At 38.9% G+C, this 16,402-nt stretch overlaps 2 protein-coding genes across 3 annotated transcripts in view; both read right to left on the bottom strand.

The window, feature by feature from the left end:
- Window positions 1-911: 911 nt before the first annotated feature.
- LOC128678664 (dynein axonemal heavy chain 1-like) overlaps window positions 912-16,402 on the bottom strand; it is a 59,285-nt gene continuing 43,794 nt past the window's right edge. The window contains exons 75-90 of the mRNA XM_053760375.1: window positions 15,833-15,990; window positions 15,416-15,515; window positions 9,831-9,963; window positions 8,661-8,794; window positions 7,853-7,994; window positions 7,046-7,170; window positions 6,441-6,605; window positions 5,509-5,661; window positions 4,802-4,937; window positions 3,995-4,130; window positions 3,461-3,556; window positions 2,915-3,045; window positions 2,551-2,732; window positions 2,063-2,192; window positions 1,463-1,700; window positions 912-1,044 (exon numbers count right to left, since the gene is read on the bottom strand). Of these exons, the coding sequence (XP_053616350.1) occupies window positions 1,486-1,700; window positions 2,063-2,192; window positions 2,551-2,732; window positions 2,915-3,045; window positions 3,461-3,556; window positions 3,995-4,130; window positions 4,802-4,937; window positions 5,509-5,661; window positions 6,441-6,605; window positions 7,046-7,170; window positions 7,853-7,994; window positions 8,661-8,794; window positions 9,831-9,963; window positions 15,416-15,515; window positions 15,833-15,990 (2,136 nt within the window). The 3' untranslated portion in view covers window positions 912-1,044; window positions 1,463-1,485. The remainder of the gene's footprint in view (window positions 1,045-1,462; window positions 1,701-2,062; window positions 2,193-2,550; window positions 2,733-2,914; window positions 3,046-3,460; window positions 3,557-3,994; window positions 4,131-4,801; window positions 4,938-5,508; window positions 5,662-6,440; window positions 6,606-7,045; window positions 7,171-7,852; window positions 7,995-8,660; window positions 8,795-9,830; window positions 9,964-15,415; window positions 15,516-15,832; window positions 15,991-16,402) is intronic.
- On the bottom strand, window positions 11,314-15,221 carry LOC128678665 (piggyBac transposable element-derived protein 4-like). Of its 2 annotated transcripts, XM_053760376.2 has the most exons (3): window positions 14,846-15,221; window positions 14,193-14,603; window positions 11,314-13,569 (listed from the first exon to the last, which is right to left on the bottom strand). In XM_053760376.2, exons 2-3 carry the CDS (start codon window positions 14,601-14,603, stop codon window positions 11,710-11,712), a joined length of 2,271 nt encoding a protein of 756 aa, XP_053616351.1. In that variant the 5' UTR covers window positions 14,846-15,221; the 3' UTR covers window positions 11,314-11,709. The 2 variants fall into 2 exon arrangements, with proteins under 2 accessions (XP_053616351.1, XP_053616352.1); XM_053760377.2 differs by having other exon boundaries at window positions 14,193-15,221.

Raw genomic sequence — 16,402 nt, 5'->3', positions numbered from 1 at the left:
TTATGGTTTAAATTAAATGTCTGTGGGTTTGTACCTAGATGCTTTCCGCATGGATTTAGTAAGTACTTCGTCGGAGTACCTACTAATTCAATGGTTTTCCTTCGAGGTTTAAAAAAAGATCGTACAATATCACAGATATGGTACGCCGTTGTTGAAACACGGCCTTGATTTCTCAGGATGTAAGCCGCACCGTAAAGAAGAAATTATGTAAGCATACAAAAATACCCATAGCATGACGTGCTGGGTCGATACTAAAGATACAAGTACACTAAAGACTGCTAACTCACTGTACGGCCACTAGCAACTCCCAGCTCACAATCAGTGAACAGTTACGGGGCTAAAGTCTGCATTAACTTACAGCAGCTCTTCTCTTACATTCTTACATCTTCAGTTGAAGATGTAAGAATGTGAGTGAGTTAAGATACCATCCCTGGTGTCTTAACTCACTCACACATGCTTCTTACGTGATCAATGGCAAGAACTATGCCGGTCATATAAGTCATCAAGTACTCGTATTCTACAGGGAACCGGGATCCTAGTTGACATATTTACCTCCGTGGCCTAATGGTCATCATGCCGGACTGCTACACTGGTCGGGTTCGAACCCCGGTCAGGTCAACATGGAAATTGATCTTTTTCAGATTGACCTGGGTCTTCGATGTTTATCTATATATGTTATAGAATATAGTATCGTTGAGTTAGAATCCTATAACACAAATTTCGATCTCACTTCGGGGCTAACTTCTTATTATATTTATTTATTTATTTTATTATTTTATTTAGGTTAGTGGATCCCCTTCGGTCACATTCGCAGTTGTCCAAAGAAGAATTAACATTCGGGTCACTCAATTAGTTCGAAGAGGCTTTCGTTTGATGCCGAAGCTGATGATAGATGGGACTGGGAATGGGAGAAAGTAAGTACTTAGGTATTAAAATAAGTTTTATTAATATAAATTACATAACTATTAATTTAACAAAACTATTACTAACAGGTAGGTATATATTTTCTAAAATGTGACCACGATTTTTGAAGCTTCTTGAAATCTGAAAACAAAGCAGATTTATTTTAATATTATCTTTTTTTTTTAATGGCTGTGGTGTGTGGTTTTTTAATACCTACTATGAGTATGTAAAATATTGTGATTATGTAGGCATAATTATTAAATCGAGTTAGACCTCAGCTAGACCAGAACAACTGTACCCGCGAAGTGATATTCGGTTATGCACGAAATGCTTTTGTGACATGCTCTCTCTCTTTCCCGGTTGCGTTCGAAAATCTGTCTAGTATGTGTTGAAAGATTCAGGTATAATAACAATGTTTTGCTTTATGAGAGTGGAGATAACGAACGGTTTCCCGTCCCCTTATCCTCTCGCGCGTCCCAAGTAAGTACTTGGGACGCGCGAGTACTGTACGAGGTTCTGGTAGGCGTCACGGGTTAAATAAGAAAAGAGATATCCTCACCAAACTTCGAAACCAAAAAGCAATCAATAATCCAACGCGCAGAATAAGGCCACTCCCCTCTTGATCCAGTGGGCTGGCGGCTTGTGGGTGGGCAGCTCAATGGTCATGACGTAGTTGGTGGAATGACCCGTGGTGGACAGCGTCCCCGCTCTTACCAGGGTCTTGTACGTGGGACATTCGTACAGGCCGGACTGGAGCTTGTGATTCTGCTCCGGTTTCATGTAGATTATTGCCATTTCTGCAATTGAAGTGGATACAGGTACAAAATGCCGTCTTCATGGGAAACGGTTTTTTAATGAACTAAGTTCTCAGTGTAGCCAGCCAAATGGACGCAGCGCCCTTATTTGTTTTCAACTCTTTACAGATAGTCTGAACCTCAATGTCGTCTATTCCTGCCGCCAATCAGCTATGGTATTGTTGTGTTCAGGTTTGAAGGGTGAAAGAGGTAGTATAATTACAGGATACGTAGCAGAGACCCTAGGGCACAAGGTGGACATCACGCGTATGACGCGGCGTCCAAAGGCTGTGACGGCTGTGGTGGTCACTAAGCATCATCAGGTGGCCGAACCTGCTTTTTTCTTCTAGCTTGTGTTGAAGTACCTGTATGTAGTTCCTTAGCGCGACTCTCTTCCAAAGCCATGTCTCCTACGTTCCACCTAGCGCCTTCCAGGTACAAGCCGCGGACACAGCACCCATCGTCAGGTCGCTTTGCAGGCACTCCCGGCAATGCCTTCAAATCACAAGTTAATAGATAATGTTTGTTATAACTAATTTGCCCAATGTGTCTTATATCATACTGAGACTACTCCGCTTGCTCCACAATCAACAAGCTACCTTCAAGCTAGAAATGACCCCGTGTTTCTCAATATAATAATCCGATATAGCAAAAAAGCAAGCTGAAGTGGCAATGTGCTGGTCATGTCTGCGTTTCTCAAACTTATTTGAAGAAGGAATATCCCATTTAGAAAGCACATCATACAGAAGAAACAGACCTTCTTAGAGAGCCTTTTGTGGAGAGCAGTGGACTGGCCACGTATATGATGAAGTGTAACAGGTACTTTAGCCATTCATTGATATTCGAAGCTTACCTCAAACGCATAGGAGACAGTGTCGATAGCAATTACGTGTTTCCTCGCATAGTTCTGCAGGGCCCCCGTGAGGAAAGCCTGGGGGAAGTAGAAACCTGATATCCAGAACACCTTCGGGATTCCTCCATCGGCCCATTGCTGCATGAACTGCACTCGGAGACACAGGTCCTTCACCCACGCCGCTGGTGACAAATATCGGATGGTAATTATTTATTCACTGGACAAAGTACCAAAGCGGTGGTGGTGTAATGGTTAAGACGCTCGCCTATGATCCGAATTTTCCAAAGTTTGCATACTACTTGTGTCGAATGAGTTTGTATATCAATCTTACTCATAGAGAACAGAGAAAAATAAGGATAATTACCAAGAGGTTTAAGAGACGGATAAGCCTTGGAGCTCCACATGGCAGGTACAGCATTCCGCGCTAGACTGTTGGCCATGCTCTCTAGGGCTTCCGACATCACCACCAGACCTTTTAAAGCTTTCAGCAGGTCCCTAAACAAATATACAACTATTGATGTATTGTTTTAGGGGAGGATGTTGTGTAGGGATGTAATGTAGTGCCGCCCTTGAATAGGTCCACTCCACACCTTCATGTGGATGTCGACGATGTCGGATGGCGACTATGGCGACGCACATTCCCAAAGAGGGTTGGCGTCAGCAAGCGGTGTCAAAAAATCACAGAGGAAAATCTTCAAAATTTACAAGTTTTTATTTTTTATTGATGATGAAAATTATCGTGATGAATCTGAAGTACTTATATATTTTTGTTTAGACTACTAAGCAGGCAAACAGACATACGACCCATGTTAAGGGAAGTGATCACCGCACCTGTAACACAGTTGAGGACAGTTTGTAGACAAGCGCAGGTTAAAAATATCTACAATTTTTTAAGATAAAGTTTACTCACTTAAGAGAATTGTTGATGACAGACAGAAGTCGATTGTATCGAATTGCCTCTTGAATAAGCACTGTATTTAGTGACTCCTTGTACGATACGGGGTATCTGTGTTAAATAAATCTTTTTACAAAAAAATCATTTTTGACACATTGATCTTAAGGAGTTTCCTCGTTATGAACCGATCTTGAGTAGACCATCAGGTCATGCTTATCAACTATGCTACAAAAATTCAAATTGAGTTGAAGTACGTGAAATGTAAATTGCAAGATTTAATTACAGACATAATGACAGACAGACGGAACAGGTGAAACTAAATAAAAGCTTGTAATAAAGTAACATAATGACGAATCGAATGATAATCGAAGTAAAAGAGGCAGATAAAGTACGAGGATTGTGTAAAATGACAGCCGAATCTTCAAAATAATTATAAGGCATTTTTTTTACGTTGACCCTGGGCTTTGTGGCGTAACAACCCTGAAAGAAACAGAGAATACTCAAGGATGTGAAGGAGAGAGAAGGCAGAAAGAAAGTAAGGTTACTAACGTCTCGGCAATAAACGCCTGGTCCAGGTTAGGCGGCATAACCTGGAGAATGTCCTTAGCGGCCCTTTCTGTCATCTCTTCGGCTGACATCCCGCCTTCTCCGCTCACTTCTTTGGGCTGCAGATTCTTGAGAGTATCTACATGGTTTAAATAGCGTTAGAAGGTGCCGTTTGAAACATATAATAGAAAATCAGTGTAGGTAACTCTAAACCTCGATTGTAAATCGTGAAACCTCGATTGTAAATCGTGACTGTTACGCCTCCCTCAAAATGCTTCGAATTTATGAACCCAATTTGATTTATAGGTGTGTATACAAATTAGTCGCACTTGCTCAAGACTATTGATTTTTAGATTTATGACGAGGAAATTAATAATCTACAATTGGCTTGATATAACTGATTTGTATAGTTTGTTACAAATCTCAGTGGTTTTGGAACCGCAACTTGTTATAGTATGCAAAGTGTATTAATTAAAAAACAAGTCTCACAAAAACGACATTTTTTCCACTAGCTTTTATTGTCGTCAGAGAGAATACATTCAACGTATGACAAAAAATCACTCCCGTACAATAAATCGTTGATTTCTCACATTGGAAGCTGATCCTGGGTGTATACCGTCAGATCAATCGTAATAATGCATTGCCATGAAAACTAAATAGACGTGGAAAATTTCAAACTCTGTACGACAAGCAAAAGGTGAAATTTTATTTGCAAAATTTGATTACAGACAAACATGACATGGGGACTGGTGAAAATAAATAAAAACTTGTACAATCATCCGACACCAACGCAGGACAAGCTGAACTCACTGAGACAAGAGCTGGTCTCCGACATCGCGTAGCTGATGTTGGCGTTGCTGTGGAGACCGAACAGAGATGGGTCGTCATTCAGCGGCAGAGTGCGGATGTACTTCGTGTAGTCTTCGATGTTAGACGACACTGTTTGCTGCATTCATTGAAAGAAACATCAAAAGCAAATGCAGTAACAGGTTCCCAAGGTAGCTAACAAACCTAATATATCTGTTGTTACTCATAATATGTTTGCTTGTATATCTAGGAGGTGTGACAGGCTGTTTCAGCCTATTTGAAGCACCAGTCTTCACAAAATATCTAGATTAAGGTTTGCGTTATGTTTTAAGTTACTTGTATGTATATTTTGTGAAGAAATAAATAATTTTTACTCTTTTACTCTTTTTTAAATGTTTGGTACAAATGTTTTAGGCATGAGTACTAAGATAAAATACCCAAAGATATAAAAAACTGAAATAAAAATATGTTTAAAAAGAAATTATTCGATTGGTGGTGTGAAAAAAGTAACAACGCAGTTGGATAACGCTAATCTTTTTGAACTGCATTGATGACAGACTAGCCTTCAAGCCTGTTAGACTTTCAGGTCTTATAAAGAGCATTGAAAGCTATGAAGCTCGTCAGAATTACAGTTTACCACCAAACCACCACTTTTCTAATGGAGAAGCTCCTCCCTAGCCGTACTTCGTTACGCCCATCTAACTACGCACCTGTTTGTAAGCGCCGCTCTCATCAAACATGTACCGATCGTTGAGCACAGCGGTGGAATAGTAATCAGACAGCAGGCAGAGCAAGCATCGGCGGTCCCAGTCGTCCGTCACGCGCCCGCCGTAGTTGATGTGCCCGGCGGTATATGTCAACATCTGATGATAAATAATCATCAAACATTTACATAATCAGAGTATAAGAGTTAATCCTCCATAATCCATTATGGCAATGACTTTTTTTATACTACTGAGCAAGCATGTGGTCCACCTGATGATCCAACTGACGGCATATGATCAATGCAACCTATGGACGCCTATCACACTAAAGAAGTCAAACTCGCGTAGTTGGCCCTGAATGAACCATTTCTTGTTCTCAACATCTCGACTGGGCTAAATTTGTGAAGGCCAATACGACTGATACGTCACTATTTGTGGTGTCATACAGGTTTTTCAGTGTACAGGTGTTATGACACGCAGGGCCATGGTTTGGGGTAAGGCCACATGGGCAGGTAGGACGTGTTTTCTTTGCTACGGCCATCTTGTATCCAAAGCCATGAAGTGTAATGTATGTAATTAAGTACTATTTAGTGAATACGATGGAAAGAAATCTCGCTGTGATATACAGTTCCGTTATGAAGAGTAAGCCTCTTGTCGCAATACTACAACTCTTTACTATCTTGTGTTTTCACTGTTTGCACAGACTTTGCTCTCTGTGTCGTGTATATCTGTTGTTTATCCGTTGGCTGGAAGAGATCCTTTCATGGGATAAGTTATTGCTATTACGTTTCCTCTTCATTTTCTGTACCGTTTTCATTGTAATTTGTTATTTTGTAATAAATTATTTCAAAAAAACAAATTGTAGTTGACAAGTATAGTACAGTCCTATATTTTCCATCAGAAGAAAGGTCTCCTGAAGGTCAGTAATTCAGGTATACCTTGAGTGGCACTTCAGTATACTCGATCAAGAACATGTGCAGCTGCGAAATGCAGATTCGGAGGTCGCCGTCGGTGAACTCGTATGGAATGTTGAAGCCGAGCGGGCCGAACTTGCGGCGCTCCAGCACCACGCCGTGGAACAGGCACAGCGAGAATAGCAGCCACTGGGAAATTTATCACTACAAACTAAAGGATATGAAGGCTTGACAGCTGTCACAACAATATTCTCAAAGGGTTGATATCATGCAGGCCGGAAAGCACAGCAAAATTCTGGGTTTTTCAATGTGGTAAATAAACAAATTTGTTCATTCATTCAACTCGCGTCGATATTGTCTGGCGATGCCGACGCGAGTTGAAGTTAGTTTTTTTTAAACGGTTTTATTTTATGTGAGGGTTTTGGGGCATCACGTCCAGGAATGCAGTGATGAAAACAATAGTTTTCACCTTGGCTTATTATTATTTTAAGAGTTATGACTTTTTCAAAATTATTTTTATAAAATATTAAATAAATAATGGTAGAGGTAAGAGCAGAACCAATAATTTGCTGTATTGATTCCACATGACATCTACAAAGCCTAACTCAAAATAATTATAATATGAATACCTTGAAGTTGGGAACTTTGCTGTCGTTGGAGTTGAAGAAATCCACGAAATCCGGCACCTGGTTCATGTACGCCTTCAGCAGATTGGCTTTGATACCGCGAGGAGGCTCCACAGTCATCTTGTAGCCTAAAACAGATACAGATACAAGAAAGAAAAATAGAAATGATATGTAAAATGGTGCAATAAATAGAAGTGTATATACAAGAAAGGGTTGAAGTACAATAGTGGCCTTATCGCTAAATCAATTTAAACTTGTTAGTAGAATTGAGATTATATAGTGACAGATTGCTAACCCATCCCGCCTGGAGAAGAGGCAAACCCAAGGGCGATATGCTTGCCAATGGTCTGACAACTAAGGATGCCGACGACCGTGCAAGTGGATACGAAAAAGTAGATAAGCGGACCCTGGGCTCCGACGCTCTATTACTGGCGAAGAAACTGGGAAAACGCTCAGAAGAGAGATTCAAATTCAAATCATTTATTCAGAAATTAGACCTTCACAGGCACTTTTTCTCGTAAATTTTTATATTTATAGTTATTTCTGAGAGAGAGAGAGAGTAGCAACCTCTTTTTAATCTGAGCGTATTCCCGGTGCCCATCGCCCATTAAAAAATCTTAAATTTGTAGCCCTTTTCCTTTTTACTGACTTTTACAAGTTTGTACAACTAACTCACTCTATAAGCACAATACATGAATCTAATTTTAACTTGAACACCTGATGTTTATGTTGTATTCTTACAAATAAATGAAAAGATTTGATTTGATAGAGTAACTATTATACGAAAAATTCAGAAATTATGTTGCTGACCATTTTGTAGCAGTGCCACAGGGAAGTGAGGCGACGGAGTGGACGTGAGCCACAGTCTGAAGTCTTTGTGCACCATCTCCGGTTGTATCTGCTCCACGTTGAGCTCCAACACTGGCATCCACGACGGGGATAAATGGCAGTTCTAGGCGAAGAATAATATAATGTTGTCACCAATATTTAAGAGCTAGGGTTTTGTCTCTTTTAACTGAGGGTTTTCTGGGTTCTTCCGCCGCCGCAAAGCCCAGGGTTCGCTTTCCTCTTTTTGTTCTCCAAATCACACGGACATCGGCATCCTTAGTAGTCAAATCATTCAAGGAGGATATGCTGCCAATGGTCTGATTACTATGGATGTCGAAGACTCTTGTCAAGTAAAGAAAATAAAGTAGTAGAAAGGACTCTGCGCTCTAAGGTATTGTCGCTGAGAAATCAAACACTAAGAGATAGATTGCAAATCTAAAAACCCTTATTAGATCCGATTGACTCACACTGATCTATGAAAACAAATACAAAGTGAGACAGAGAATTGATCTCATCGTAGTGTGCACGTGCATCCCTAGTCTCTGCCTAATACACACATGATAATATAGGCCTTCCCGGATGATATGCGTGTCAATGGGATAAAATGGGAACAACCAGAGATCTCAACGACCGTCCGAAGTGGAGACGAAATGTAGGAAAGTGGACCCAGGCCTCCTACGCTGAGATGAGAGACACATTATTTGATTTGCCCTTAAGTATGTCATTTTAATATTTTGTTTAACATCAACGTTAAACGATTTTATGGTTGTATGTATTTACATAAGTGTACCTGGAAGAAAACCCAGTTGCCGAAGTCGCATCCCACCCTCATCATAGCCTCGGCCAGCGGCCCTTGGCCTTGCCCTAAGGAGATGCTCTCGAAACGCTTGCCCATCTTCATTTTATCAGCGAACTTCAACAGATCTGAAGTAGATATGACAATAAATAAATAAATAAATAAATATATTAGGACAAATCACACAGATTGAGCTAGCCCCAAAGTAAGTTCGAGACTTGTGTTATGGGATACTAACTCAACGATACTATATTTTATAACAAATACATATATAGATAAACATCCAAGACCCGGGTCAATCAGAAAAAGATCATTTTCCATCATGACCCGACCGGGGATCGAACCCGGGACCTCTCGGTTCAGAGGCAAGCACTTTACCACTGCGCCACCGAGGTCGTCAATAATAAGTAACAGGATAGAAAGTTTAAGGATAGAAAGTTTAAGGATATGTAATTTTAAGGCGTTAGTTTTGGTTTTGTGTTTGGTGCCGGGTCACAAATTCAAATTTCAAATTCAAATCATTTATTTATTCAGAAATTAGACCTTCACAGGCACTTTTTCTCGTCAATCTTTATATTTATAGTTATTTCTCACAAGCTACAAACTACTGGCATTTCGGAACGACCACTGCTGAGAAGAAATGCCGAAAGAAACTCATTTGAACAGTGTTGGTCCCTATCATGCCAGATCGGCTTACCATTATTGTTTTTTACAATGTTTTTTTTTCTTTCTAATAATATATAAAACTACATAATGTACATAGTCAAAACAGGTTATGATTGTGATCCGAGCGCTGATTATATATATATATATATATATATATATATATATATATATATATATATATATATATATATATATGTGAAACACAATTACAACACAGATGAAACAGATAGCAATATATGTATGTACTTTGGATCAAAAAGTTTTTAGCAGTGCGAGTACCAGTATTCACTTTAGCTTCATGGTCGTGTACAATCCTTGGAACATGGCATGATCGGTGTCAAAATAATTGATCGATTCCAAAAGAAAACGGTGCGAAATAAAACGACGTGCTTGACAATCAACTCTCTTTCGGTATTTCCTATCATACATATTAGCTGTCAAGGCCTTTATCCTCCTAGTAGCCTCGTACGAAATTCACCGGAAGATATAGGGAGTTACCAGCGGCAGGATCAGTGCCAGTGGAGAGCACGAATATGATCGGCGCCAACGCGTCCGACTCAGCGTACAGCGCAGCCAAATCGGCCGGCTGGGGCTCCACGAAGCGTGCGCCCAGCCCCACTACCACGTAGTCCTGCCATATACCAAATGTTGAAAACGTTAGTGTTTTTTAAACTTTGGCGCTTTGAACACTTAACTACAAATATTTAACGGGACATAGCACGAACCTTTTTTTATTTAATTACATATAACATTCAATAAAAAATAATAATGTTAAAAAAGTTCATGCTAAACCCTGTTAATATAACACCTATAAGACATGTAGGTAGTTAAGTTAAGCAATTTACGAGCTTGAGAAGAAAACAAACGGTAGAACCTTGTGTTCACTTCTCAAGCTCGTAAAGTTTGACATTATGATTAGATGTAAGCCGCCTTAAAGTGATTCTAAAATTTAGGCTAAAAGTAAAATTTTTGTCAATGAATTTATTTTTAGTTCAAGAGCGTTAAATAAAATCTCATAATATAAAAGTAAGTAAAAAGGTTAGACAGAACGTAGACGCTCGATTCTAGAATTGTTTTCATTTCATTATTATTTTCAAAATTAGTGTGACAACAAAATCATTTAACACTTTCAAGGACACTATTCACTAGATCAAGTACCAAATGTGGCACTATTTTTTTTCATACAAATTCAAACCACGTCTATAAATGTAGTGTCACATATTTAAAGATACTATAACTGCTGACATGGCAGTACGTCTCTGTACGTAGGCGTACTGCCATTATAACTACATCAGACTCTACCTTAATGTGACACTACGCCTAGGTACGTGACACGTAAATAGGCGTACTGTCATGTGGTTTTACATGCATGCTGTAAAATTCTGACACAACGCCTGGGTACGTCACCGTAAATAGGCGTACTGTCATGTGGTTTTACATGCATGCTGTAAAATTCTGACACAACGCCTGGGTACGTGACCGTAAATAGGCGTACTGTCATGTGGTTTTACATGCATGCTGTAAAATTCTGACACAACGCCTGGGTACGTGACACGTAAATAGGCGTACTGTCATGTGGTTTTACATGCATGCTGTAAAATTCTGACACAACGCCTGGGTACGTGACCGTAAATAGGCGTACTGTCGTATAGCATTGCTGCTCATATTGTGGATTTGACAGTACGTCTTAGTACGTGACACGTAAACAGACGTTGTGTCGAGATGTATCCAAAATTGATCAAAAGAACAGTTAAGAAATGACACAACGTCTTGGTATGTCAGCGCAAATAGACGTGCTGACCGGTAATAATAGAGATGTACTGCGTTAATATGACACAACGCCTTGTTACGTCACGGATTTAGACGTTTTTGGTATATAATTAAACGTAAAGTTGCATATTTACTTACTACAAATCCTTTGATGATTGTTTGCACAATACCTGTGTACGAAGTGTTTTTTGTAGGAAAAAAATAGAGTCACTTTAATTAAATCACATACTATAATTTGTTTACAACTTAATAACTATAATTGACAAACTTTAGATACAGTCTTTATATTCCAAGTCTTTTTAATCAGTTAAATCTTATAGTCTAAGTAGGAACATATTTTTCCATCAAATCACAGTTTTATCAATCTTTATGATACTGGGTGTACAAAAAAATAAAACGAAACTTAACAAAAACTTAAAATTTGTTCTTCCTCACAATAAAATAAAAGTAATTTACCCTGTTATTATACCTATTTACCTACAGTATCTATTTATTTTTAAGAAAACAAAAATGTGACTTCTTCACAGCAAACATAACAATAAAAAAAACTTAAAAACGTCAGTATCAAGTTCAGATATAACAAAATATAAGTATCATTTCTATTATATTAGAGATCTTTGTGCCAGTCTTCGAAGCACGATGGACACAATGCAGGAGATTTGTCACATCCTTTACAGTAATAGCTCGTGTCTCGTCGTATTTTACTCTTTGAGCATTGCTTGCATGACAAAAATGCAAACTTCTTCTTTGATGCTGAAGAAGGCATCATGCGTGTAGGCCAATGTCCGTGATTGGAAGTCGATGGGGAAGCAGATGCTTCTTCAGGTTGTGTTTGGGGCACTGGATCAGGTTGAACCACAAATCGTCGGCTATTGTGTTTATGAGACTTTTGTACTAAATCGACTCCTTTTTCTTCATTCAATCCAATCAGTTTTCGGATCAGTTCTTCTCTGTATTTTATGAACTCGTACTTTGTGTTTTTCTTCACATAGTTTTTGAAAATGTAAAAAGAATTCCAAACAGCCGTGTCCAAAAGGTGGAAAAGAACCTTTTTATACCACCGAATGGTCTTTCTTGGTGACGAATAATAACTGACCATTTGGTCAGCTCGATCTATGCCCGCCATTTTTTGGTTGTATCTATGAACTTCTATGGGTTTGGTTTTCTTTTTACCAAATCTGTTTGTCACTTCAATAAGTTCTGGGTGGTCCAAAGTTGTAATCATACAGACTTCTCTTTTATCTTTCCATGCACTTACGTAAACTCTTCCTTTTCTAGCCCAGACATGTTGTCCTTTATTTAGTTTCTTTCCTGTGACGTCTTTTGGGTTGTCTTTCCTAGACTTTCGCAGGGTTCCATTAGAATGAGTTTGTAAATCTATTAACTTCTCTGAAAGCGTTACAGAGTTGTAGAAGTTGTCCATATAGAGATTATGCCCTCTTAGCACATACGGACGCATCAAACGAAGGACCAATTTATCTGTTTTTCTCACAGTTGAATCTGCATCTTCCGCTCCAGTATACATTTTAATATTTAACACATAGCCATCAGATGTCGTTAAAACGTAAAATTTTATTCCGTATCTCGCCTTTTTTGACTTTATATATTGTCGAAACATCAAACGCCCTCTATATAGCAACAGTGACTCGTCAAGAGACAAATCTACTCCAGGGTTAAATTTGTTTCGAAAATTTTGTGTCAGTGTATTGATGAATCCTTCAATTTTTGCACCTCCATCTGCACCCAAATCAGCTGCATATAAGCACCGCAGTAGTTGTTCGTATCTTCTACAGGACATTGTGTAATTAAATACGGGATGGAAGTACAGCGGATCATCGTAAGTGAAAAGTTTTCTTTGGTTTGGGACATGAATATGACCATTTAATAATATGAGCCCTAGGAACTTTCTCATCTCTTCTGTATTTGTTGGTCGGAATACAGAGTTTCGCGCATGGCGTGTATGCGGCCGATTAGTATTTGTTAGGGCTTCTCCGTAAGAATTTGTTCTTTCAACTAAATATTCTAACATCTCTGGTGTAAAAATTTCATTAAATACTGCTTCACATGTGGTATTTTCATTTACTTCAAAAGTCGGACCTTCCGCAGCTGATCTGAACTCAAATGAAGGAATATCTAATACATTTTCCTCCCAAATCCTTTCAGTTGGTGGAGGAGTACCTCGGCGCACAGGATTCACCGAATGTCTGTGTCCTCTACTGACACTAAGCTGATTTCCGGCATTATTTTCTTCTTGAACTATACTGACCTCTATCTCACGCTCTCTCACTTCAGCTTGTGCCTGTGGTTGCGGCAAAGGAAAATCTTCAGAGTCTTGATTTCTTCCATCAGAAACTAGGGCCACTGGTGGTTGACTGGCGCTTGATTGACGATCGGTAATCGGTTCGTCTTGACTTGGGCTGATTTCCTCTTCCGAAACGTGTGAATCTTCTGGTCTGCTGCTTTGGTCCTGTATGAACAAAAAGTAATGTAAACATACTATTGACAATAAATCAAATAAATCTGTACATAAATTTTACAGTTTCAATTCAACACTCAATTACCTGTATCCTTTATAATATCGCACTAATAATACAATAGTGTTGTAACTGAAAATACATCTAACTTGACATAACACTATAAACAAACGTAAAATTCAATGCCCCACAAGTCAATAAAACCGTCGTTGTAATAATGCCAAAAATTTCATTTCAAAAACACAGAAAACATTCATTTTATGTGTATCTATAATAGGAAGTGATTTATAAGTCTTTTTTGATTCTGAAAAATTACCTATTTTGAGTTACAACACTACTTATTGTATTGTTAGTGCGATATGTGTTACAGCTAAAGCCCGAAATGCGGATACACCTAAATTTAGTCGGCTAAACTTAGGTATAGTCGCATTTTGGGTTTTACAACATATGTACAGTCAGCGTCATAAACATCTACACACTATAGCACCTTATTACAACGTGTTAGGGTACTAAAGTGTGTAGATGTTTATGACGCTGACTGTACTAATTAAATAGGTTATAAAAAAAATTGAACTCAAAGTTTCAACTTCAAGGTAAGTATCAAATAGCAGTTTACCTCATTTTCTTCTTGATGTGTAACTTCTTCTCCAGAAACCCGCTCGGGCGATCTAGCCCTAACACCCTGAATTGAGCTTCTTTCTTGGTCGCTGCTTACGTCGGCATCCTCACCTTCTTCCTGAGTTTCAGCTGAGTTATTTTCTGTCCCGTCATCACTCTCAGAGTTTTCATCAGATTCTTGACTGGATTCCTCACTTCCTGACAGAGATCGGGGTATGTTCTGCGGACGTGTGTCAAAAATACTTTCTTCACTGCCACTAGAATATTCCACGGGTGGTTCAAAATTTTTGTCGGAGTCATATTCACCTTCAACGTCAGAGAACGGATCATGACTACTACCTGACTCTTCTGCTCCAAACAAGGTCTTGGATTTCTCGCTTTGACGTGCCCTCTTCTTTCTAGTAGCCATCTATAAGTAAAATACCTATTGTAACAGACAGCCAGACCAGAAGCAACATAACACGATTGCAATAGATATACAACATACAATAAAACATAATAATAATTATAGTTACAGGTTAGGGTGTACAAAATATGTCATTTTTATCGTAAAATACACTCAATTCTCTGAAACACATTTCACAAATAATTGGCATGTTATTATTTTACTCCAAAAAAGCAAGAAAATAATAAATTGAATAAAATACTAACCACAAACACCACGTGCTGAAACTGCGCGGCCGCAAGCGATCGCCCCCCACTGTGGCACTGCGCTACTGACCGACCACAGCGCTATAGTCGCGCGTCGGCTATCTTCGTGGCGGCACGACACGCTTACTATGCGAACGTTTACATGTGTGTGTAAGGCCACACGTTTGCAGCTAAAAATCTTCTGTTGTGACAGTACACCATTGAAATTGCTTGCGTTGTGACAGTAAACATGTGACTTCATATAGACTCTATGAAATCTTCACGCTTATGTCCGTACTAGCAAATAAATTGAAAAATATTTTAGCGTAAATAGGCGTTGTGTCATATTGTGATTTTCGCAAATCACGAAAATCGCCGTTCTGCCCCGGAAAGTGTTAAGCAAAGAAGGTCAAAATGCTTCAGACCAAAAAGAAGTAAAATCTTCGTCTAATTCAACAAATGGCCAGTTATTATAGTTACAGCGGCAAAGATATTACATGAACGCATATTTAGAATGCGTATTTATAATGCCGTCAATTTCCTCGCAATCGAAGTGAAAAGCAAAGTAAATATAGACCGATTCAAGCTCACCTGGAGGCCGGGTACAAGCTTATCAGGTCGCAAGCATTTGAGAACTAAAAGCTTTTGGAAGGAGTCCAACTGAGAATCAAGAGGTTTAGGTAATGGCAGTCTGAAAGGAAAAGGAGAAAGTCAAGATAATAGAACAACTTATACTTTCAAACTCCTATATAAACATACATAGCGTTAAAAGACGAAAAAAATTGTTCTGTATTTGTACATGAATTACGATGAAATTAGTGTATCCAATTTGATGAAATATTCACACAATTTTTACGATCTCTTTCGGACCTCAGACACCTTAAAGGTGGAACGAGACGAATGAAAAAGTCCCAATTTTGCCCAGCATTGGGACACGTCACCCACGGGTTAAATAAAAAAATACTTGTATAAACGACTCCTTCGCTTTATAAGGCTAGTGCGGCTTACTTATGAGGGTTCCAAGCGTCGTAATAAGTCTTGAAGAACTTGATCTGCTCAGGGAAGTCTTCGTGCACGAACTGTCTCATGGTCGGCAGCGAGGCTAGCTGCTGCATGTCCAGCCACATTCGCAGCGACACCCACTTCGGCTCCGGATTGTCCAATTCCTAAGCATGAATGTTACCAAATATAATTGCGGAGTATGTTTGCAAAAAAGTTCATATTTATATCCATGCTAATATGTACAAGTGTGTTTGTTTTTTCTTTTTTCGCGTCAAAACGGAGCATTGGATTGAGGTGATTTTTGATGTGGATATAGTTGGAGAGCTGGGGAGTGATAATATAGGTACTAGATAATTAAAGAAATACCTATATGTAATATAAGCACTAATAAAGATATTGGAAGAGAATGTTATGCTCTCCAAGTAAACTGACATGGTGGCTGTTGGTGCATACAATGTGTAATAACTTTTGTTTTATTGGATAAAGATAAATTTAAAAAAAATGCATTCATATTCAGCCTATCACCAAACTAATTGGAAAAAGTGATTTTAGTCGAAAAAATATTGTTTCTGCGAA

Source organism: Plodia interpunctella, chromosome 20 (assembly GCF_027563975.2).
Source record: "Plodia interpunctella isolate USDA-ARS_2022_Savannah chromosome 20, ilPloInte3.2, whole genome shotgun sequence".
Classification (NCBI taxonomy): Eukaryota; Metazoa; Arthropoda; class Insecta; order Lepidoptera; family Pyralidae; genus Plodia; species Plodia interpunctella.
Note: the sequence above shows the minus strand (reverse complement) of the source record. Positions and strands in the feature narration are given on the sequence as shown.

What these genes read in the sequence shown, in the direction of transcription:
- LOC128678665 (XM_053760377.2), bottom strand. Translation starts at nt 14,603, where the DNA reads ATGGCTACTAGAAAGAAGAGGGCACGTCAAAGCGAGAAATCCAAGACC. An exon ending in CACATCAAGAAGAAAATGAG is followed by an intron (nt 13,570 to 14,192) that starts GTAAACTGCTAT and finishes TTGTTCATACAG; the next exon opens with GACCAAAGCAGCAGACCAGA.